The 25,274-nt window shown below is 44.6% G+C and overlaps 1 protein-coding gene across 2 annotated transcripts in view; it reads left to right on the forward strand.

Annotated features, from left to right (window-relative positions):
• The window catches only part of PITPNC1 (phosphatidylinositol transfer protein cytoplasmic 1), a 231,697-nt gene that overhangs the window by 113,757 nt on the left and 92,666 nt on the right, over window positions 1–25,274 (forward strand). For both annotated transcript variants that reach the window (XM_053300514.1, XM_053300515.1), the window contains exons 3-4: window positions 9,686–9,774; window positions 19,578–19,585. In XM_053300514.1, the coding sequence (XP_053156489.1) occupies window positions 9,686–9,774; window positions 19,578–19,585 (97 nt within the window). The remainder of the gene's footprint in view (window positions 1–9,685; window positions 9,775–19,577; window positions 19,586–25,274) is intronic.

Genomic DNA, 25,274 nt, shown 5'->3' on the forward strand with positions numbered 1-25,274 from the left:
AACACAAGCTGAAAATTTAAATTTGGGCTCCAGCAGGCCTGATATTACAAAGAATGGTTGTGCTTTGATCATAAGAAACACATCAAAGTGTTATAAAGTGTTGTTGTTTTTAAAAGTATTTTAATTGGTTTTAAATAGTTTTAATCATTTTTGAATTGTTTGTATATTGTTTTTAGCATTGTGTTTGATTATGTGGGTTTTATGTATTTTAAAAAGTTGTTGTACACCACCCAGAGCCTCTGGATGGGGCGGTTTATAAATGTAATAAATAATAATAATAATAATAATAATAATAATAATAATAAATAATTATCATCAAGGGTTTTCAGGCCTTTCATACTCTGGCATTATATCATCTTTAATCCCAGTGTCATCATCAGACCAAGTTCTTTCTCTTTCTTTCATACTCCAACCAATGTCCTTCCAGATGGCAATAAGCTTTGCAACATCAGAAGCTTTCACACAAGTTCTAAGCACAAGTTTATTCACCTTGCACTACTCTTGGCCAGTTCTTTCTGAGAAGAACCAGCCCTTTTCCTCATTTGCCAGAAACATAGTAATCAGTTCTTCTTGGAAAGCAAGAGCAGCCAGGCGGAGCTCAGCCAGTAGGTAAAACTGCAGAGATTCCACAAGGGCCCTGCTCTGCATCTGAACAGAGCAAGAATTCATGCTGAGAAGGAAGACAGAAGCCTGCAGGAATGTGAGTGTAAACTCACACTTGGATCTTGCATGAAAGCTTCTTATGCTGGGCAGCTTATTGGTGTCTCAAAGGGCCTGTGGTGATTGACTAATAATCACTGTCAATCAAGAGGAATTTAAACTTAAGAACCTCCTCTGAAGAGAATTGCTTTGGAATGGAGTGAACAGGTAGCTATAAAACCCAGTTGGAGTTAACTGACAGGTTCAGATAGGGATAGTTAGGGCTAGAGAAAGGATCTCTGATTAGGGTCTCTAGGGCAGGACTGGGTGGAATTGGAAAGTTGGTGAGTAGGTTTTACAGACCAGGCATGGCCTGTGTATTGGGATGTGCACAAACAGAGGTTCATGCACAGGTTTGGCACCGAACAGGTTCAGATGAGGTCTGAACTGGTTTGGTGCCACAGGGAGGGGAGTGACAAGTGGGATCTTGCTCAAAAAGGAGAGCAGGTCCTTACCTGCTCTCCGCCACCACATGCAGCTTCCTGCTGCGGTGGCACTTGTTGCAAATACCCATGCATGGCACCAGGACACACATGGCGTCTGTACATGCATGGATGCCATTTGCATGATCAGCAACACCATGCTGACCATACAAATGGCACCTGCGCATAAATGGATGCCATGTGTGCCCTGGTGCCACATGAGAGTATTTGAGATAAGCAGCGCTACAGCAGAAGCTGTATGTGGCAGCGGACAGCATTTAAGGACCTGCTCTCTTTCTTTAAAAAGGCCCCGCTTTCCACTCCCGTCCCCACAGCGCCAAACCAGTTTGGACCTCATCTGAACTGGTTTGGTGACGAACCTATGCATGTACTCAGCTAATGCAGATACCTACCTCTGTAAAGCAAGCTTGACTATCAAATGTAAATGCTGGAAGTGTATGGTTGATTCAACAGGATATACAGCCAGGAAGGTTGTATCCCAGTAAAGGTGCTGAAAGTCTTAAGAAGCTTGCTATTTCTAAACAGACACCTCAGTAACTTGCAAGTAAAGTCTTTGTTGATGTACTGACACAATCTTATATAAGTATCTGAGTCTGAAATTTAAGAGGTGATGGACTTGCCAGTTCTAAGGTTGTTACTTTGTCTCAGAAACCATTACGTGTTTGACCCTACATTATAGTGAATAAGAAACCACTGAAGTTATTGTACAAGAATAAAGTCAGGGGCGTAACAAGGCTGGAGTGGGCCCAGAGACAAAATTTTAAAATGGGCTCCTCGCTGATACACACACACACACACACACACACACACACTTCACATATGACTTGCCTCTGGGGGGGCCCTTGAGGCGTGGGAGCCCCCAGGCAGCCGCCTCCCCTTGCCTAATGGTAGTTACGCCCCTGAATAAAGTTACTCTCTTTGGTTTAGAACTTCAAAACTGTGTCTACTTCTCCCCATGTTACCACTCAGGCGCAATACCAAAGTTAGTGTTAGAAACCCAAATGATTGATTGATTGATTGATTGATTGATTGTTAAATTTATACCCTGCCCTTCATTAAGAAAATCCAAAGGCAGCTCACAATAAAATTTTAAAACAAGATTATTTAAAAATGATAAAAAATTAGGATTTAATTTGGTGGCTGCATAATTAATTAATTAATTAATTAATTAAGGGTTTAAAACAAATCAAAGTTCATAAACATATAGTTTATTGTAACAGCTATATATTTTAAATGCTAATATCCCAGTCCCAACCTTGGGTCCTGACAGGGCCCCAAGCTGGGACTTGCCCATTGGGCTATTTATATGGAAGTGCTCAGTGGAAATCTAGATTTTTCCTTCATCAGTTGAAAACCAATGTAATCCAAGAAAGAGGTATCTCTCTCACACACAGTCCCCCCCCCGCATAATAATCTTAGAAACTGTATATGTTCCTGCCATTCCAACACTTCATGAAGTTATCACCACACACCCAGTTGGCTTATGAGATCACCCAACATTCTGTCCGTGTGTCTGAACGTGTGTCCGCCCCTCCCCCATCAACTTCTAAATGCCTGGACCAATATAAACCAAATCAGGTAACTTTGCAGGGACACATAGGGATATCTCAATATCATAGTTTGTAATGATGTCATCCACCCCAATTCAAGATGGTGGACACATAAACATTTGAGGCACAAGTGGGCTAACTTGTGAACTGCCAAATGGAATTGAACCAAATCTGGTACAGCTGTAGAGACACATAGGGACATCTCAATGGCATAGTTTGTGATGATGTCATCCAGCCAATTCAAGATGGCAGACACGTGAACATTTGAGGCACAATTGGGCTAACCTGTGAACCGCCTAACTGATTTGAACCAAATTTGCTACAGGTGTATGGACACATTGGGATGCTTCAAGGGCATAGTTTGTAATGATGTCATCCATCCCAATTCAAAATAGTGGATGCATGCATGTTTGAAGCACAAGTGGACTAACTTGTGAACTGCCTAACCAAGCTGGACCAAATTTAGTCAAGTTGTAGGGATAGTGAAAGAAAATTACTAGTGATACTGATAGTTCTTACTAGAACAACTTGTTTAAAATTCTCTGCTGGCAAAAATCAGGAATAAGTAACCTCCCAAAATTATCTTATTTAGCATATTTTGGATTGGAGATTTAAACCAAATTTTAAAAAGTATGCAGGTGATTCATTCTCTCCTTTGAAGGGGAGAAGTACATATTTGGATAATATTTGTATGCATAAAATGAATACATATTCAGTATTGACGTTAATTTAAGTGACTCAGCAGGGAAATGCTTGAGTAACAAGTAGAAGGTTGCTGGTTTGAAATCCTGCTGGTACTATATCGGGCAGTAGTGATATAGGAAGATGCTGAAAGGCATTATCTCAGACTGCGTGGGAGGAAGCAATGGTAAACCCCTCCTGTATTCTACCAAAGAAAAACAGGGCTCTGTGGGCACCAGGAATTGAAATCAACTTGATGGCACACTTTACCTTTACTGACCTTAATGGCAAATCCATTATTTTGGACAAACGTCTCACTGAACATATTCAGCACAAATTTATTTGTTTGTTTGTTTGTTTGTTTGTACAGTTATATACTGCCCCATACAAAAAAGTCCCTGGGTGGTTCACAGTATAAAACCATTAAAACATTGACATAATTAAAACAATTTAAAATACAATAAAAATTCTAAAATGTTCTTGGAGTGCATACAATTTTTCTCACATACACAAAATGAACTTGGGAACACATTTAAATGAACCCTATCAAGTCCAATATACGTGCTTCAGCTGGAGAAGGAATTCAGTCTACAAATTGTTTTTGTAGCCAGCTTTATCTTAATCCTATTCAAGGAAAGAATGTCAGATGTTTCTTTCACTCTGGAAAGAAGTGGTCAGATCACAACAAACATGCATCTGCATGCAGAGTTGGATGACAGGCAGAGCATTTCTCTCATCTCTCGCTTTATTTTTTGCCCTTAGGTCACAGTTAGCAAAGAAGAAGTGTGATACTCTGATGCAATTACTCTCTCTCTCTCTTCTACAGTGTTCAGATTCATAGCAGCAAAGCTATTCCACTATCATGCACATCCTCTTTCTGCAGGGCAGTGCCCTTGGGCAAATGCAGTTCCACAACTACGTATGATGCCCAGGGCAAGTCTTCTGGCAAAGTAACATATCTTTATTCCCTCATTTGTTATGCTTCTTTGCAGTATATAGTTTTCGCTGTTTGTTGGTTTTTAAAATCCATGTCATATATTCTAACATGAGAAATCTATCCATACCTTCATATTTTCACCTTACAAGATCCCTGTAAATTATTTAACGGACAATTTCTGATACAGTTCATTGCTAAGAAAAATTATCCCCTAGTTGTTGCTTATTTTTCTTCTTTCATGGCAGCCCATTTAAAGAACCTGCTGAGCTGGACTGATATTAATTTAGAAGTGACACTTCAGCTAAAAATTGCAGGAATATAATGTTTGCATGTGTAGTGTGTAGTATTTCTCTACTCATACAGGAATAATTAGTGTTTTAAAAAACAAACAAAAATTGAAAATAAATCTGATACTGGTCAGAAATGGTACATCTGGATGATTACCAAGATGGATTATTTTTAAAATAGAGAAAATTATTAGCAAAATCACATAGTCTTAAGGTATATCCTACAGAAACCGCTAATTGTTTGCTTTCTGTTCCATCTTTTCAAATGCCTGTAGGAGTGCTAATTGTATTTCACTACCCAGTACAGTTTCCGTTTCAGGCTGGTATTGAAAGCATTGTGCTAAATGCATTGTTCCCTTTAAATCAATGGAATTGCTTAGGGTGTGAGTTAGCACTAAATTTGTCCCATTGTGTTCTGCAGATGGAGCCTGACTATTAATTTCACAGCTTCAGCCTTGCAAGTCTATTCAGGGTCTCAGAGTGAACATTTCCGTGAGGTTTCATTCTACCTTGCAGCGAACTCCAAAGCCTGCCACACTTTATTATTTTTATGGCTTCAACTCAAATTGAATTCAGGTTTGTATCACTTTTCTGAGAAATTTGATACAAGTCTTGGATTAAGCCTTTTAAAAATTATTTGTAAAATGCAATTCAATCTAGTTCAACCTCGTTTATTGTTCATCTTGTTCTTCAGTCTAATCAGAAGTTCTAGATCAGTGATCTGTGCTTTTCAAACTGTGATCTGGGGAGCCCTGAAGTTCTTTAGAAGCTTTTAAGGGGGTTCTCAATAAGAAAATCAATAGGACAAGGTTTGCTGAAAGACAATTTATCCACCACTATTAGGGATGAGACAAAATTCAATTTGCTGTATGACATCATGACAGCATAATATGCACAACATCGAAAAGTAGCCAAAATGAGAAATATCAGCCAATAGGTGCAAAAAAGGGGGGGGGGGAGTGGGTGGTTCTTGGATAACCTTTTGGTAACCCCACAAACTCTCATGGTGAAAATATTAACTAGGTAAGATTTGTATAACGGCTAACAAGTATAACTACTACCAGTCTCCTAGTGCAACATGTATGATGCCTGGTAGATTGCCAACAGGAACTGGGTGGTGTCTGGTGTGGCCAGCAAAATCCCTGAACCTGTGAGGGTGCACATGTTTCAGATAAACTAGTAGGGGACAGAGTAGAGCCAGGAGTTTAGCAGAGGGAAACACATGACAGCTGGCCAAAAAGGTCAAATGATGGTAAGGGAGACAGCACACTCCAGCAGCATGTGAGGGACTTGGCATATAGGTGTCTATAGGTGAGGGACTTGGCATATAGGTGTTATCAATGCCATAAGCCTCCAAGCGAAGATGGGTGAGCTGGGCTACTTGGTTACTAATTAAAACATAGATATAGTGGGTGTAACAGAAACCTGGTGGAACAATGAGAACCACTGGGATACTGTTATTCCTGGATATAAAGCCTACAGAAGGGACAGTGAGGGAAGTATTGGGGGAGGAGTAGCACTGTGTATTAAAGAAGGGCTAGATTCCAACAAGCTAGAAAATCTAGGTGGACCGGAGTCCTCCACAAAATTATTATGGGTGACAATACGAGCACTGAAAGGAAATGTGTTACTAGGAATGTGCTATCATCCTCCGGATCAATATGCTGAGAGTGACCCAGAGTTGGAGAAGCAAATCAGAGAGGTGTAAAAGAGAGACAGGGCAGTAGTAATGGGTGACTTAAACTACCCACACATAGAATAGGTAAATTCACATTCAGGTAACGAAAGAGAGGCCAAATTTCTAGACATGCTAAATGACTGTGCCTTAGAACAGTTAGTCGTGAAACCAACCAGTAAGATGGCAACCCTGGATTTAATCCTGAGTAGTGCCCAGGACCTGGTGCGAGATGTCAGAGTTGCAGAACCGTTGGGGAGCAGTGACCATAGTGTGATCCAATTCAGTATGCGAACGGAGAATTGTCAAGGAACTCCAACACAGATGCACTGGAAACTTTTCAAAAGTTAAGCTGACTGGCCAGAAGAGGGAACTTCTCAAAAATGAGGGGACTGGTAAAAAGGAAGTTGAAAGGAGAGTCAGGAGAGTAAAATCACTCCAGAAAGCATGGAACTTATTTAAAACCACAGTACTAGAAGCACAGTTGGAATGTATACCAAGAAAGAGGAAAGGTACCACCAAGTTTAGGAGGATCCCAGTGTGGCTAACAAGTAGAGTCAGGGAAGTTATAAAGGGAAGAAGACTTCCTTCCGTCCTGCTCAAATGAAGAGAACAAGAAGGGACATAAATTTTGGCAAAAGAAATGCAAGGATACAATAAGGGATTCAAAAAGAGAGTTTGAGGAACACCTAGCTAGAAGTGTCAAGGGGAATAACAAAAACTTATTTGAATATATCAGAAGTAGAAAACCTGCCAGGGAGGCTGTTGGCCCCTTAGAAAGGGATTATTAAGGAGGATAAGGAGATTGTAGAGAAGCTAAATGAATACTTTGCATCTGTCTTCACGGTGGAGGATACTGACCATATTCCCTCTCTGGAACTGAACTTCTCAGGTTTAGAGGCTGAAAAATTGGGCCAATTTGAAGTGACAAGGAAAGATGTTCTAAACTGTCTTAGGGGGGAAAAAATCAACAAATCTCCAGGGCCAGATAGCATCTGCCTAGTAGTTCTGAAGGAACTCAAATGTGAAATTGCTGATCTCCTAGCAAAAATATGTAACTTGTCCCTACAATCAGACTCAGTACCAGAGGACTGGAAAGTAGCCAATGTAACTCCAATTTTCAAAAAGAGATCCAGGGGGGTTCCAGGAAATTACAGGCCAGTCAGCTTAACTTTGGTGCCAGGTAAATTGATAGAAAGCATACTTAAAGACAAAATTGTTAAACATATTGTTAAACAAAGAAAAGGCCTTGCTGAAGGAGAAGCAGCATGGCTTCTGCAGGTTCTCACTAAACTTTTGGAGTTCTTTGAGAGTGTCAACAGGCATGTGGATAAAGGTGATCCGGTTGACAGTGTATACTTGGACTTACAGAAAGCTTTTGACAGAGTTCCCCACCAAAGCCTCTTGAGTAAACTTAGTAGTCATGGGATAAGGGGACAGGTTCATGTGTGGATCGGTAACTGATTGAAGGAAAGGAAACACCTTATGCCTTTTGATAAAAATCCTCACAAAATATCAAAAAAGATCCACAATACACATAACGTGAAACAGAAGAAATATTGAACAGCTAAAAAAGAGCAGTTGAACAGTGAAAAATGTGGTACCCTCAAAGCTCTGAAATAAAGCCACTAATGTGTTTGCATAGGGGTTGTAAAATCACAAAACTTAAAGGGATGCAGTAGATGATTTTGACCCTTCTTCACCCTCAAAACAGAACATCCTAGATCTGAATCATCCTCAAGAACTGCCTGTCCAGCATTTACTTTAAAATTCCCTAGCAAGGAGACTCTGCACCTTCTTAATAATCGTAATGCATTGTTGAACTAATCTTCGTTTGTTTTACCTCATCTTAAACCTAAATTTATCTTTCTGTTGTTTAAAATATGGCTTATTTTCCAGATCTGAGTGAATGGATGCATAACAGCTCTTCATTTTAAATATTTGAAAACTAACAATATTTTACCCTTAAGCAAGCATATCAGTTGTGGTGGCGCAGCAGGGAATCTGCTTGCCTAGGTAGCGAGAGGCTGTTAGTTCGAATCCCCACCGGTGTGCTTCCCAGACTGTGCCTAGTAAATATATATATATTTGTAGTCACCTGTATTGGGCAGCAGCAATATAGGGAGGTGCTGGAGGCGGATACTCACATACTGCACAGGAGAAAGGTAATGGTAAACCACTACTGTATTCTACCAAGAAAACCACATGGCTCTGTGGTTATCAGGAGTCGACACCGACTTGACAGCACAATCTTTCCTTTCCTAAGTTAGCATGGTACTGCTTCTTTATGCCAGCCCAGAAGGCCTCAAGTAAGAAAGCCATGCGAGAACTGGGCAAACAGTTTTGGTTTTGCTGCAAACATTTCTGTGGATAGTTGCGCTTGTATTATTTCCTCAGGAGCCACTGAGCAGTCCTAGGCCCATATGGTCTAGAGACAATCTGCAGTTAAGCTGTACTTGTGTTTTGCTTTTGTTTTTCCCCTTCACCAATTGAATGCATTGGGCTTTTCGAATGAGTTGTTCGCAATAAAGAGTTCAGTTATTGGAAAATGCCTGCTGTGTGCTGCTGTTTTCATATATTCAATAGCAAGTGTTCCCTGAAGGTAAAAAGTTTGATAACTGCTTTTCTTGATGAATCACTTTCTTGACAGAAATTGGCAATGGTATTCTGTACCAATGAAAACAAACATATGAAGTCTTAAACCATTTTCTTTTCCGGCTGAACACACCCAATTCCTTCAGCCTTTCCTTATAGGATTTGCCATCTAGAACTTTATCATCTTTGCAATCTTCCTCTGAATCCTTTACAGTGTGCTGTGTGGGGAGGATTTATATCTGTGTCTTATCACAAGCCAGAAAGCACATCTTTCCCATGACTGACTTTCATTTTTTACTTGCGCACTCACATGGGAAGAACCTCACCATCAAGAAAAGTAGTTGCTTGTATGTAACCCTTCCTGCAATAACTATGGCAACAGTAAAGGCGTCTTATAATGAATGTCATCTTATTATGTCTGATACTCAGCAACATGTGAATGCAGTGGTGAAACCAGAGTGCAGCTGTCTCTATTCTGGAGGAGGGGGAGAGTGAAGAGTAATGATGGCTTGGGGGAAAAAAATAGAAATAAACTTAAGTTTGCATACTTGTATGGATATAACACAAACTATGGTTTGGTACACTCAGGCGCCACTGATATATTCTCTGGTCCAACCATCCTAAATCCAGTCTAAAACACCCCAGTCTGGATGGACACAGCCGCACAGCCTAGGAGGTCTGCACTGAAAAGTTCTCTTCCATTAGTCATATCCTGACAGGAAGCCACTCCATCTTCCAGCTGTGTATTCATTCTTTGGGGGAAATTACATTTCTGTGTGCTTTATCTTGTTAAGCCAAGGTTTTATTTCTCTTTGCAGCAAACTTCCAAGCTGGGCAAGAGCTGTTGTCCCCAAAATATTTTATGTTACAGAGAAGGCATGGAATTACTATCCTTACACAATTACAGGTAAGTAAACCACAAAGGTCCAATTACTATGAAGTGTGTGTGTGTGTGTGTGTGTGTGTGTGTGTGTGTGTGTGCTTGTGTATGAAAGTTGTGTGAAATTCTGGCCAATTTAACTCAAAACAGATGTTTACAGTTATTTCAGTTTTAACAGTCTTCTTCTGTTATAAATGTTTTTATCTTTTTGCAATTAATTTCTGAGGACTATTTATAAAGTAGAATGTCTTTATGGATTAGTTTTAAAAATCTAATACCTTTGCAGCAGTACATAATTTTATTTCCAACTTGGCCTTTATTCCTGCTTCTTTGCTTTGCCACTTTCTGGAGGACTGTGTTATAGTCTAGCCCTATTAGCAGCAGCATAGCTGCAGTATTACATGATCAAGGGCTCAGCAAGGTTGGAGTAGGCTCTGGGACTAAAACGGAAGGTGGGCCCCGGCTCCCCTGCAAGATAGCCTTCCCACCACCCGTATCTTGGTTGCAGAAGAACTGTAAGGACATGGTGGGGGGTGGGGGTGGGATAAAACATTCTTGGCACACCTTTTCTCAGATAAGCAAATAATGTCACACACTCTCTGCACATGCAGACACTTCCACACACATATTTGTCAGGTGGGCAAGTAATATCACACATTTCTTATGCATACAGACACTTACACACACACACACATCCCTCTGGGCTCAGAAACATTTGTAAGCATGTATACTTTGGCTTGAAGCTAAAGATAACCCAAGCTAAGATCTCCAGATAGGAGTTAGCAAGGCAGGAAGGGGAAAGGCGAAAGTGAAGAGTTGTTGCCCAGCTGGTAGGCCGCCTCTCTCAGGGCCCAGGGACATTTGTGCCCACTTGTTCAATTATACATACACCCCTGCTCATCAGGCTGCAAAGTAACTTCCAAATGCTGGTACCTACATTTCACATTATTTTGTGGTCCCTTCTTCCCTTCCCCTGCAGTGGCTATTCTGTACAAGGACCTTGCATAATAGGAGATTGGGAGGCCAAAACAGGACCTCACCCAGCACTTTTCAGGACCAGCTCAAACCAGTCATGGCTCACAGTTAAGGGCCTTCATAGGAAGGGCACATTTGGGCATGATATTGGACTTGGGTCATGCAAATGGCTGTGAGGTCATGGTTCTGATCTGTAAGTCTAGGCCTATCTATATATACTTACATATTCACTTTGGTGCCTAAATGGAGGGGAGGGGAAACAGGGTGGAAGACTCTTCTTATCTTTACAGAAAATAAAGGAGGGTTGAAATAAAACTCCACCTTCTGCCTCCAGCTGCCCTGGGTGAGGGTTGCATATACGCACTTCTTTCCTGCCATTGAGGAATGTCACTTGTCCCTAGCAAAGGGTAGTGCACAGATGCTATCTGTGACCCCAAGGAACTTCCTTCTTCACAGCCAATGTGAGTTGTCAGGTGTGAGGCCTTGACAAAATCCCCAAACCCTTCAGGCCATGAAACCAGTCTCCAGTCTTCTCCCACCTACCATTTCCCTTGAGATGCTGGGTGAGATGACTCTGGAGAGGCCATCACTACATCTTGAGAGTTCACAGACTGCAGTATCAGTTTTCTCAGAGTCTTCCCATAAGCTGGTTCCCTAGAGCCTCTAGGAGAGCTGACTCTGGGGTGGACGTTCCTACAGTCACTTCCACCCCAACGTTATCTTGCCTAGAGGCTGAGAGCTCTTTTACAATGGCACCATTTTCACTGAAGCCTTTATGTCCAGTTCCCTTTTCCAACTATTGCTTCACACAGAGACTAGCCCCTCTGTTCATACCAAAGCAACTATGGGGCTGAGAGGGGAATTGGTCTCCCAAACAAGAACAATGCTCCCCCAACAATTATTTTCACATACTGCTACTGAGGCCCACAATCTTTCCACAGTGATTGCACTGGGGGGGGGGGGGGGCAGAGGACTAATCCCTCCCTTCACTTCCAAGGTGACCACAGGAAAAGGGAGGGGAATTTTGGTCTCAGTTATACTGGGCCAGTTCAGATGTCATATGGAGGAGTCCCAGCTGCACATGATGTTTTTCGACATGGTCTCTGGCTTTAACACCAATGGGCTATGCACCTGCGCAGAGACCTCGTCGGAAACTAACGAGCTCAATTCTCCTGCTTTGGGCAGGAACCCCACCCCCAGCCACTATATGCGGCTGCGCCACTCCTTATCCCCTCAGTCTTTCGTCGTCCGCGCTTCAGTTAACATTGCTGAATCTGCAGCTCGGCAACAAGTAGGATTATGATCTCTCCTCTTGTTGATTTTTTCCTGCTTTCCTTCTTATTTCTTCCTTTATTTCTCATTTTTTACGTAGTAGTGTTTTTATTCTTGGCTTTTTTCCCCCTGCTGGTTTTCCCTCTCTTTGGGGCTCCAATCCCTGCTGGGACAGAGTGTGGTGGCCGGCCGGACTACGGCATTTATGCCTGGCATGACAAACTTCAAGAAATGCGTTGGTTGCGGATCTAAGTTCCCTTCCCCCGATACTCATACAGAGTGTCTTTTGTACCTGGGGGAATCCCACAGTGTTGAGACCTGTCTTCATTGCCAGAGGTTTATGAAGCAGGCTCGGAAGAATAGGGCTTCTCGCCTGCGCGCAGCCCTGTGGGTTTTGGCTCTTCATTCTTTGGAAGCCTTATCGCTGAAGCAGTCCGTTAAGATGGCTTCTTCTGCATAGTCGGAGCATTTAGAATCTGCTCCCGTTGAAATCAAAAACTGGTTCTCAGTACCGGTTTCAGCATCTCCCGTCGTCAATCCCTTGATGGTTCAAGTGCTTCAGTGTGTTCTGAGGACTTGCTTTAATGTCCCCTGCGCTCAGTGCTGGATCCTTCTCTAACTCCTTCGATGTCAAAGCCGAAGAAAAAGAAGAAGAAGCCAAAGTTGCCTCATGATTTGTCGGTGGGTCAGCACCTCCCTCCTATCCCAAAGAAAAGGAAGTCTGTGTCGGTTCCTAAGTCGGAGGCCCCATTGGCCAAGAAGCCTAAGTTGGACTCTGGAATGGGTCATGCATCCCTGGATCGCCCAGCAAGGGCTTCGGCCCCACTGGTACCAAAGTTGTCGGTTTCCGCTCAGCCTAGCTCACTGCAGGCTGGGGACACCTTCACCTTGGTGCCTGATCGTGCCCGCATGAACAGAGAACTGTTGGTGGCAACTGATGAAGCTGGATATGCTTCATCCGAGGAGGAGGTGTATTCTTCTGACAAGCCCACTGAAGACGCTTTCTGGCTGCCTCGGCATCGTTCGTCTCCTCGACATCAACAGGAACGTCTCCCTCCTAGCGATCAAAGTTCCCGTTGGAACTTGGAAGATTGCTCCTCTGTGTATAGATAGGATCTGAACTGGGGCCATTGTGAGCAAATGTATACGGATTGGTAGCATATGCCCGAGCGACGTTCTTCCTTTGGAGGAGGTTGAGCCATCCTCTTATGGTGCTTGGCACCGGGACTTGGGGACATATGGACGTTACCAAGTGGTCTATCATTTGGACTACTTGGACTATGCTAAGCCCCGTTATGGCTCTTGGTACCTGGAAGGCCCCGCGTATGGGAGACCCGGAATTGTTCGGGATTGACATGAGCCACCCTCACACTCGGAGGGGAGGACTTGCTCTCGATCCCCGCAATGCTTCCCTCGAGATCGGCCGGAGCAATGTGATTCTCACGCTGCAACTCCAGTTCTGCAATAGCCATCGCTGCTTGTTCAGGTGCTGTCAGCAGAACCTCCCACCTTGGTACCAGATGTTCTGGGAAGCAAGCCAGACTCCCCTACGATTTTGATGGCCTTGGCCCAGGATTCTTTGGCACCATCTGAATTAGACTGTGAAAGCGTTCTAGTTCTCCAGTTTCGGAAGCTATCTCCCCAGGGTCATCCCCTTTGGACATACAGTCTGATTCAAAGCCCGTTTCTCCGTTGGAGGACTATAAGTAGTACTCCCCATATGTGGCCTGTATGGCTTCTGCCTGGAGAGTGAGCCTTGGTATGCAACAGAAGGGGGAACCGGATCCCTTGTTCAGCCTCATCGATGCAGAGGCCAAGGTACTGGCCGCTTTACCCCTTAACTCAGCTTTGTTGGGGGTCATGCGGGGTCATTGGAAAAAGCCTGCGACTCTTTCACAACCCAATAGGCGCTTGGAGAACTTCTGTAGGGTGCAACCACAGGATGATACACCTTTCTTAAAGAATCATCCCACCCCTAATTCTATTGTCATTGAGGCATCTCTGCAGAAGGCCAGGAGTCACAGCCAGTCGATGCTGGGCAGGGGCGTATCTAGGGTAGGGCAGTGCCCCGGGCGCCACTTGAAGGGGGGGCGCCATTCTCTAAAATTAAAAAAAAAATGGTCGCCGAAAACAAAATGGCCACTGCACATGCTCAAATGGCCTCTGTTTTTAGTGGCCATTTTTAAAAAAAATATTAAACAATGGCCACAACACATGATCAATGGTCCCTGCGAGGCCCTAGAGGCCAGCGTGGGGAGGGGGAACCTTTGCAGAACCCCCCAGCCTTTAGGAAGCACCCCAAAGGGCTACAGGTAAAAAATAATAATATAATATAAGTCACTGTACACATATTTAGTTTGGAACTAGGTACAGAGAATCAGGGCTTGTGAATACTGAGCTGAAGTTTATGAGCTAGGATTGTATTCATTTGCTCTTACTTTGCTTCTTGTGATAAGTGAGTTAAATGTGATGTCTTAATAATATGGCTATTAATGGTGAGTTTGTCTTTGAATCAGTGTGAAATCCTTAGTATTAAGGCCCACTGGGAGTTCCTTACTCTCTTTCTCTCATTTTAACTGTCTTTCTGAAATACTAGAATATATTCCAAGCAGTGACACAGTTTACTCTGCATATCCTTTAATTATTTTCAGAGTAGCTGGGAAAAGCCAAATTTTACATTTATTTTTAAAACTTACATAATAGTGATGCTACAATGCATAGTAGAGAATTTGAACAGGTATTTCTGTTTAGTTTCCCAAGTACACCTCCACATAGTATTTGGGTATTTCATGAGCCCCAGCATACTGAAATTTGTAGTTTTCCAGCATTTTTTGATCTGGCTACGTCCATTGCTAAATAGTTTTTGAAATATTAAAAGATTAACAAGCTTGACTTGCATTTTTCAGCTATTATGGTAAAGTTATCTGAAAGATGGGTGTCAGATGTTTGGACAGGGGGCGCAATTTCAGTGCTTGCCCTAGGCGCTATTTTCCCTAGATACGCCTCTGATGCTGGGTGACAAGGAGGGCAGAAAGTTGGACTCCTTCAGGAGGAGGCTTTACTTGGCCTCGGCTCTCCACTTATGGGTGGCCAACTATCAGGCCTATAATGCCTGTTATAACCACTTTCTGTGGGAGAAGGTGGCCACCTTTTTGGATCTACTGCCACAGGACAAGTGTGATCCAGCTAAGGCATTCCTCCAAGAGGAGATACAAGTGGTGAAACAATAAATCTACTCAGCTAGACACTTGGTGGAGTGCATGGCCAAGGTGATGGCCACGTCTGTGGCTCTCAGGTGGCATGTCCGGCTGTGTTCCTCTGGACTGACCTACGAGGCCCACACTAGGGTCGAGTACTTTCCCTTTGAGGGTTCTAGCCTCTTCATGGAACAGACGGATGACACACTTCAAGAAGTCCAGAAGCTGAGGAGCACGGCAAGGTCCATGTCTTATTCTTCTTCGACACCCAAACTGCAGAAGCCTTTCAGGTGGTCCCCTTATCAACAACAGAAGGCCCCCTCTCAGCAGCAATCTTCATCCGAATGTTCCTTTCATGGCAACAAGTACCAGTCCTGATAAAAGTCAGGCCCCCAGCCTAGTAAGCCGGCCTTTCAAAAACAGTGCCTGAACACCTTTCCAAAGAAACAATGACTCGGGGAGCTTTCGGACTCACCTGGCCACATTTTCGGTGAGCTGGGACGAGGTGACCATGGACTAGTGGGTCCTCATGGTCATGCATTTGGGCTATGCCCTTGAGTTCTGCGGGACTCCACCTTTGTCCAGGGTTGTGACTACTCCGTATACTCCGGAATTGGCCCAGGAGGTCTCCGCTCTCCTGTCGAAAGATGCGATAGAACGGGTCACCAATCCGGAGAGTTCCGGTTTCTATTCCCAATACTTTATTGTGCTGAAACTGGATGGAGGTTGGCGTCCTATACTGGACCTCAGGGCCCTGAACAGGTACCAAGTGTACAGGCTACGTTTCCGGATGCTGTCGGTACCAACTATACTGGCCATCCTGGAAAAGGACATGTGGATGGCCTCCCTAGACTTGAAGGGCATGTATTATCACATCTCGATACGCCCTGAGCATCAGCTCTTCCTGCGCTTCCAGGTAGGGGGTATCTCTCAAAGCCTTGCCATTTGGTCTCACGACAGCACGGCGGGTTTTTACAAAATGCCTGGCCCTGGTGGTGGCTTTCCTGCAGGAACGAGGGTTACAGGTCCTGCCATATTTAGATGATTGGCTCATCCTGGCGAGCACCAGATGAGCAGTCCTGGACGCCCTTGAGACGGTTGTGGATACCCTGCAGGGTCTGGGTTTCCAGATCAATTTTGAGAAATCTCAGATGGAACCAATGCGCTGGATACAATTCATAGGGCTGCTCTTCGATACGGCCTTGGAGAAGTTCTTCCTCTTGGAAGCCCGCATACATATTCTCACGAGGCTGGCCTTGGACAGTGGTTCTTGGGCCACCTCAGTGGTGGTTCTTGGATGTTTTTGACCCCCTTTGGGATTCGGCCTATTTGGAGTGGACACTCCCTCAGCGGGTGTGGGGGACTCACCATCTGACTTTCGGCATCCCCTTCCAGGCTCCCCGGCCATGATGGGTGATTACAACTGACACATCAAAGCTCGGTTGGGGTGTTCACTTGGATGAGTTTTGCCTGAGTGGTCATTGGTCGCACAGGGAAAAGGGCCGGCACATCAATTATTTGGAGTTACTGACAATATTCCATGCACTCAGAGGATTCTTGCCAATGATTGTGGGTTGCCCGGTGATGGTCCAGATGGACAATACAACAGCAAAAGCCTACGTCAGTTGGCAAAGCAGCACATCTTCAAGGAGCCTCCTGTTCCTGTCACTGGACCATTGGCATTGGTGTGTGGCAGATGTGGTGTTGCCTCATGCGGTTTACATCCAAGGTTTCCTGAATGTCCAGGCAAACAATGAGCCGGATGACAGTAGTCTCCCACAAATGGACCTTGGACCACGGGGTCCTCAGGGACATATTTGCAAAGTGGGGTGTTCCGGATCTGGTTCTATTTGCTTTCTGGGACAATGCTCGTTGTGCCCTCTATTGCTCCAGGCGAAGGGGAGGTGAGGGCTCTTTGGGCTATGCCTTCGTCCTGTCTTGGACGGGACTTCTACTGTACCTGTTTCCTCCGTTCCCCCTCATTCCGAGGGTGCTGAGCAAACTGAGGGTGGATTGTGCCAGGACCATCCTGATAGCCCCATGGTGGCCCAGGAGGTCTTGGTTTCCGGCCCTGAGGTGGCTGGCGGTGACTTGGATGCACCTCCCCACACTACCGAACCTGCTGTTACAGGAGTGGGGGATGGGTGCTCCACCCGGATCTTCGGCCCCTGCACCCGATGGCCTGGAAGGTCCTGCCAACTTCCCATTGAGACATAAGGACATTTTTCTTGCAGCCAGGAAGCAGTCCATGTGAAAATCCTATGACCATAAGTGGACTTGCTTCTCTTCCTTCACTTCCCTGCATGGGTTTGACGCATTTAATCCCTCTGTGCAGAAAGTATGTACATATCTGCTTTCCCTTAAAGAATCTGGTTTGAAGCTTTCATCCCTTAGTGTCCATTTAGCTGCCATTGTGGCACACTCCCTGACTACCGAGGCTTCATGGTTCAAGGACCCGGTGGTTAAAGGTTTTCCGAAGGGTTTGTCCCATGTTTTTCCAGATGACCCTATTATGTCACCGTTCTGGGACCTGTCTTGTGGTTTTGGCCAGCTTGCTATTGCCTCCCTTTGAGCCTTTGGCCATGATTGACCCCCGTCTTGTGCTCAGGCCGGATGTCCAATTCCTTCCTAAGGTGGTCTCTATGTTTCATCGTTCTTTACTACTCACTCTGCCTGTGTTTTTCCAGGACCCTTCTTCTGACGCAGAGCGTAGGTTACATCGTTTGGACATTAGGAGGACATTATCCTTCTATGTCCAGAGATATGCTGAGTGGAGGAAAACTCCTTCACTGTTTTTTCTGTTTGATGGGCCACGTAAAGGCCTCCAAGTTTCTGCTTAATCCATGTCTAGATGGATAGTTTCGACAATTGAGCTTTGCTATAAATTGGCTAATAAGCAGTTAACTGCAACCCTTAAGGCCCATTTGGTTAGGTTCATGGTGGCCTCAGTTGCCTTTGATCGTGCAGTTCCCCTGGATGCCATTTGTCAGGCAGCTATTTGGGCTTTGCCCCACTCGTTTATTGATCATTATGCTATTGAGGCCAGGGCATGGAATGATGCTGTATTTTTTCAGTCCACCCAAAGTAGGAGAATTTAGTTTGTTAGGTTCCGATGAGGTCTCTGCGCAGGTGCATAGCCCATTGGTGTAAAAGGACAGATGACCACTAGAAGAACCAAAGTTACAGGCAAGCAGCCTGCAATTTCCAAGACTTGGGTATGAACATGCCCCCCTCCCCTGCCCACGTGAAAGTCAGGAAAGCCACGATCATTTATTACATCTGAATAGAACTATCCTGGCTTGTTCCTCACTGGAACAGGAAGTAGAATTATTCTGATTATCACATGGGAGGGGCAGGGCACGCACTCCTGAGGCTTGGGAATATCATATAAAGCCAGGATATAATTTAACTGACCGTTGCCTCTGAGCCTTTCAGCAATCTTGCTACTTGTTGAGTGAGAAATGAAGCAGGGAAAGGAATAGAGTTCTTTGCCCCTCCTTCTTCTCTCTATTATTCTACAATTTCTTGTATGTTCCTCTTAATATTTGATGTATTATCTTCTTGATGTATTATTTATTTTTCTGTGTAAACTGCTTTGAGAACTTGGTTGATGAGCGGTATATAAATATAGTAGTAGTAGTAGTAGTAGTAGTAATACTCTCAGTATGTTATTAGAGTTCTTTAACATTCTGCTGGAGGGAAAATAAGACTTAGAGCCAGTCTTTCAGGAAAATGCATTTGTCATTAGTCTAAGTTATCTGAGATAATTTTAGTTGCAATAATTAAATGCAGCTATGGAATGGCAGCTTCCATCCTTTAAGGATGATGCCTGACCTACATTGTGTTCCCGGTAAGGGAGGGTGTATGACCTTATAGAGTAAGTTATGAAATTATTCCCTAATCTCTCAGTGCAGTTCCAATTGGGACTATTTTGGAAGGGTGGGTGCTGAATTTGACTTCACTGGAGTTCTATTTATACACTAAATCATAAAAGGTTCCTGTATTGAGACATTGCTAGGATACTTTGAAAATAAGAAACAAGCCACTCCCCTGACTTCTACAGAGCAAGCTTTTTTAGAATGTATAAAAGTTGTCATCTATTCTACATCAGAATCCTGACATTTTGCCTGTCTCCCAATAGTCCTGTGGCCTAAGCTCTTCTGGGAACAGGAAGACATTGTACTCAAGTGTCTACTTCTTAGGTGCTTGAAAAGTCTGTTCTCTCACTTCTGTCTCTCATATAATCTAGGATGACCGCAATATAATTGACAGCATAATTAGTAATGCATCTTTACATTTTAATTGAAACAAAATGAACGATAACATAATTGTGCTGTTCCTTTTCTTTTCTTTTCCTTCTCTTTCTGCTGGACAAACTTGGATCAGAATACACGGTAAGTTTTGCTTACTCTTTGTCATGTTAAATAATTCTGAGGGCGAGAGCAATAGACTTCAAAGTGGGTTCTTTCATAATGTTACTAATCTCAATAGAAGATGGATCATTTTATATAACTGGGGAAAGATATTGTAGCTAATGTTAGGAGAACCTTGTCAATTATTTAACTTAATATTATGACAATTTCAAAAGCTTGATATATTGTAATCTCCATATATATATATGTAGTCAAAAGACAGATTTTATTTTATCTTTTATTAACTTATAAAATGACCATTTCTGGGTACAGTGTCTGGAAAGCTCTGCAATCTGCAGAAAAAATTAAATAAATCTGGGCCCAGTGCCCAGAAAGGAGGGGTGGGTGGGAAGCAGATAAAATAATGCAAGATGTAAAAGATCCAAATATAGTTTCAGGTGTACTGCTCTGAATAAACGTTTAAAAAAATAGTACTTCGTTCTATAGTACAACAATTGTTGGGGTGTGACCCTGTGACAAAACAGTTAAAAAAACAGGCCCTGTTTGATTAAAAAGAAGGTTGGATGGGCTTGGCTACATTGATCATGGCTAAGAGAGTGAGCTATAGAGCTGAATCTTGCTTTTGCTATGCACCCAGTGGTGTAACGCGGTTGGAGGGGCCTGTGTTCAATAAATGAACATGGCACAGCCTCAAAAAAGTATTTACAGTGATGTTTAGGCGCCACAAAAATGTGTTATTTCTGACTGTCCTTGCTGCTGGGTTTTCCGATGCTGGAAGGAAGGAGAGAAACAGCCCTCCTGCACACCCAGCCTGCCAGTAGCTGAGCCAGACCAGCGGCGGCCCATGTCCAGCTGCCGCCACAGCCCCGCTCACCCACCTGCCCCCTGACATCAGACACGGGGGGGGGGTGCGTGGTCTGGCTCCCGAACGGGGCTGTGTGGCGGGAGTGAGATTCAGGCCAGTGCTGCCTTTGCAGCATGGCCAGGAGTGGATCTTCCCTGCCTTAAAGGCAGGGAGAACCTCTCCTGGCCGTGCTGCAAATGCAGCGCTGGCCATCTAACTCCCAAATGGGGACCCACAGCCCCACTCAGGAGCTAAACCCAGCCCCCCTGCATCTGACGTCAGATGAGTAGTGTGTGTCAGGGCCATGAGGTGTGGACCCTGACGGGCGGCGGCGGTTGCCCAATGGTGGCTACACCCCTGCAGCCTGCAATGCAAAAGCTGGCCAATGGCTTTTGCATTACTAGCAGGGCGCACTGGAGAATTGTTTCTTTCAGGTAGGGGCAGTCAGGTAGAGGAGGAGAAAGAGGTGGTGAAGGTAGTGAGGGTGAAATGAGAGCTGGGGGCAGGAGGAGGCAGAGGGAGGGGTTGGCGCAGTAACTCTGGAGGTACATAAGAATACTAGAACAGCCCTGCTGGATCAGGCCCAAGGCCCATCTAGTCCAGCATCCTGTTTCACGCAGTGGCCCACCAGATGCCGCTGGAAGCCAATAGGCAGGAGTTGAGGGCATGCCCTCTCTCCTGCTGTGACTCCCCTGCAACTGCTACTCAGAGGCATCCTGCCTTTGAGGCTGGAGGTGGCCCACAGTTATCCTTCTTAAAGCCATCCAGGTCGTTGGCTGTCACCACATCTTGTGGTAGAGAATTCCACAAGTGGATTATGCGTTGTGTGAAAAAGTACTTCTGTTTGTTGGTCCTAGATTTCCCAGCAATAAATTTCATGGGATGACCCCTGGTTCTAGTGTTATGTGAGAGGGAGAAATTTCTCTCTATCCACTTTCTCCACACCATGCATGATTTTATAGATCTCTATTATGTCTCCCCGCAGTCATCTTTTTTTTCTAAGCTAAATAGCCCCAGGTGTTGTAGTTTTGCCTCATAAGAAAGGTGCTCTTGGCCCCTGATCATCTTGGTTGCCCTCTTCTGCACCTTTTCCAGTTCTAAAATGTCCTTCTTTAGATGTGGTGACTAGAATTGTATGCAGTACTCCAAGTGTGGCCACACCATCATTTTGTATAAGGGCATTAGAATATTAGCAGAATATTTATTTTCAGTCCCCTTCTTAATGATCCCTAGCATGGAATTGGCCTTTTTCACAGCTGCTGCACATTGAGTTGAAACTTTCAATAAGTTGACCACCATGACCCCAAGATCCCTCTCCTGGTCAGTCACCGCCAGCTTAGATCCCATCAGCGTATAATTGAAGTTGAGGTTTTTTGTCCCAAACATGGGGCTCAGGTTCTTGGAACATTCTCCAAAAACTGCTAGATACACTCCTGCATGAATCCATTAGTTTAGGCAAGCCATAACCTCGGCCTCCTGACTGTGGTGGTAAAGAAAGCTCACTTACCTACAGAGCTCTTTTAAAGATTATGGAGATAATGTATGTGAAGTGCTTTGAACACTCAAAAGCGCTCTCTCTCTCTCTCTCTCTCTCTCTCTCTCTCTATATATATATATATATATATTTAATGGCCACTATCCTAACACTGCACAATCCTTAAGCGTATATTTGGACATTGCAACATTGCATGAAACACTTCTGGGGAAAATGGAGATCGGTAAATCCCCACTCCACCCCACAGCATGGGAGCACCCAAGCTTCCGAAGTGGGAGTAGAACTGCCGCAGAAATATATTCTTTGGCTACACATTTGATTTGATATTTGATTATATATTCATAGCACTAATGTGGGATTTGACAGAAACTATTCACTGTTCACAAGTGGTCTCACTCATAGAAAGTCCAAGAAGGTGCTTAGGCCATTGCTCATAATCTCCCACTCCCATACACATACAAATTTCCTGTGGGGATCTACAAAGCCCATTCTGTCGTTGTGTCTGTCTAATGTGTACCTATAAGGCTGCAGTGCATATGGAGCTGTATGTGAACCCTGAAAAGATTGTTCTTGGAGGTTGTTTAGAGGCTGCAGCTGGTGCAGAATGCTTGTTGAAAGCTGTGGGACCTCAGGAGCATGTTACCCCGATATTCCAGGTTCTGTGCCTTCTGATTCTTCATTGATGTGTGCCTTTGACCTATAGATGACTCTACATACCTTAGGAAATATGTCCTTCAGTGACCATTATGGTCAGCAGAAAGCATCCCTTTTTCCCACTCCCACCTATCCATAATGATATGGCAAGGGTAAAGAGAGACAAGATTGGTGACCAGTCTACAAACTCTGTTTCTCTTGAGATTTACTAAAACCAATGCCTGCAAATATCCTAGAAGTTTGTACAACCCCTCCTCTAGGCTATTTTAATTGACTCTACATTTTTAATTGTGTTTAAAAAGCTTTTAGATTGTAATCAGTATTTTAGATCTACTCTTAACAGAATGCTATAAAATGCATTATAAGAGGGGATGAGTCTCATTTTCTGTATTCAGCAGAGGTTTCTTGGGAGGAGAGACAGCAGAAGAGAGAGAGAGCGATGGTAACAGAGATATAGAATACATCCTGAAATCCAATTGCCCTTCTGCAGATAGGAAATGTGTTAGAATGGAGCCATGAAAAAATCCTAAACAGGCTTGCCTCATTTCCAGAGAAACCGATATCAAAGATAAGGAGCTGAATAGGTACAATCCTAAAACTGTTCATCTATACTTGGAAGTTATATCCCTGAACTGAGATGGTGTTTGACTCTGAAGTTAAAAATAGTCCAGTGGTTTGATTCTGCAGGCAGCATTAGTACAACAAATACTGATAGATGGGCAGAAAACATAAATTTTATATTGACTGAAGTTGCCAAGGTTTTTTGCTTCCCAATTAAAAGCTACAAATCATAGCTTCTCAAACAAGCTGCCTCCAAACTTATACTAAGAGTGCCTTGGCAAACTTTGTCCCTGCATTTCAATATGTTAAACAGTGATACACCCATTCTTATTCTTTTTAAAATTAATATTATTTTAGAATTGGGTTCCAGCAATTTTGTTTCTATCTGCTATGGAAAAAACATTCTGTTTTGCATTATACAGATCACAGGTTTCTCATTTCCATACTTAGATGGACGTATGTCTTTCATGATCAGCCTTAGGATCATCCTCTCTAATAAAAGCCTTGGTGTCCGTCCGTGGACACCAAGGCGTGTGTCCGTGCCTCCCTGGGCACATGCTCCACGCATGCCCAGAACAGACCGAGGGAGACACAACCGTTGCAACCAGGCAGCCATGTTAGACAAAAACAGCGGGACCAGGAGGACAGAGACATCAGCAGGGGAACCGGGAGGGCTGTGGCAGCAGTGCGGGAACCGAGAGAGCAGCGGGGAACCAACAAAAAAGACCGGGGGGGGGGAATGAAAAGACGGGCCTGCGGGAGTGAAAAACCAAAAGCGGCAAGGAGATAAGTGTGGGGAGAAGAGACCGGCATGACGAACATGACGAACAAAAAGAAAGAGAGGCGGGAGCCGAGAAAGGCAGAAGCAACAGAAGTGGAACTAGCCTGAAGCTGCGGAATCAAAGCAAACAAACAAAATCAAAAAACCGCCGAAGGCAGAGGCGGAAGCGGCAGGACCAGCCCTGCCAGTAAAACAAACAAGAAGCGTAGACCGGGGAGAGGCGGGGATTTTCACCACTCTCATGTACACACACACACACACACACACACACACACACACACACACAGAGTTAACATTAAGCACTACACACACACCCCAGTCGCCCGAAAACCAACAAAGCCAAACCAAAACAAAAAACAAAAAAAAACCCACACACACATTCAAACGGGAGAGGGGGCGAGTCCAGCCCAGGCGCAACTAGCCCAGAAACAGCAAAAGCGGCGGGAGAAAATACACCACTGAATTCACAATTCCCCCCCCCCCCACAGGCCCAATTATAAGCAACCACCCCCCCTCCCGACGGCTAAGGGCAGGAAAACAACCGACATGATTGGAGCATGCGCACCACAAACGATATATACAACGGCCGCCACGAGATCAACAGCACACTGGAGCAGCTGCACAGAAACTCTATCTCCACAGCGCCTTCTCAGTCGGGGGAACAGGCGGGAGAAAAAGCCCGCTGCGAAAAACCCAGAATCCACTCAAAAATCCTGGAATGCCAGTGCGAGAGGCGGTGCGCGCACTCCTCCGCTGTTCAAGGGAGGAGGAGACAGGGAAAATACTTTTCCACTGAAAAGGGGGAGGGGGCACTCTTTAACCCTTTCCTGGCAGTTCGCCAACACCTCACTCTGTTGTGCCTGTTGACCAACAAAGGGCAAGAGCCTGCTTGCGGGTGGCGTGCATATGACCATTAACTAAGAAGCGGTGCAGCCAACAACTGTGACTGTGGGGAGTGGCGGGCCGGGAGCTGATTGAGCTGCAGGCAGCGCCTTCAACCCGGGCTGTGTATTGGTGCCGGGAAGCCCAGGCAGGCGCTGTGACAGGGCGGGGGAGGGAGGAGGTGAGCTGACTGTCTGGGGGCGGGGGTTTCCCGACCTCGTGAGCGCGCTGCACGAGCGAGCTCCTCTTCGGGAGCTCACATTTACGCTTTTTCCGAAACATTCCGAGCGGCGCTCCACTTCCTCCCGTCCTGTCTTCGGCCGCGCCAGCGAAGTGGGTCCATCCTGGCTATCGAGCAAGATGCAGCTCAGTACCGCTGGGAGCTGACCAACCTTGCTAAATCCCCATTCACAAAGAATGTGGGGTATAAAGAAATACTATGAGGGTTGGGGGGGGGGGCAAAAAAAGAATAAAATGAGTACATTAAGTTAAA

This window comes from Hemicordylus capensis, chromosome 2, assembly GCF_027244095.1.
Source record: "Hemicordylus capensis ecotype Gifberg chromosome 2, rHemCap1.1.pri, whole genome shotgun sequence".
Classification (NCBI taxonomy): Eukaryota; Metazoa; Chordata; class Lepidosauria; order Squamata; family Cordylidae; genus Hemicordylus; species Hemicordylus capensis.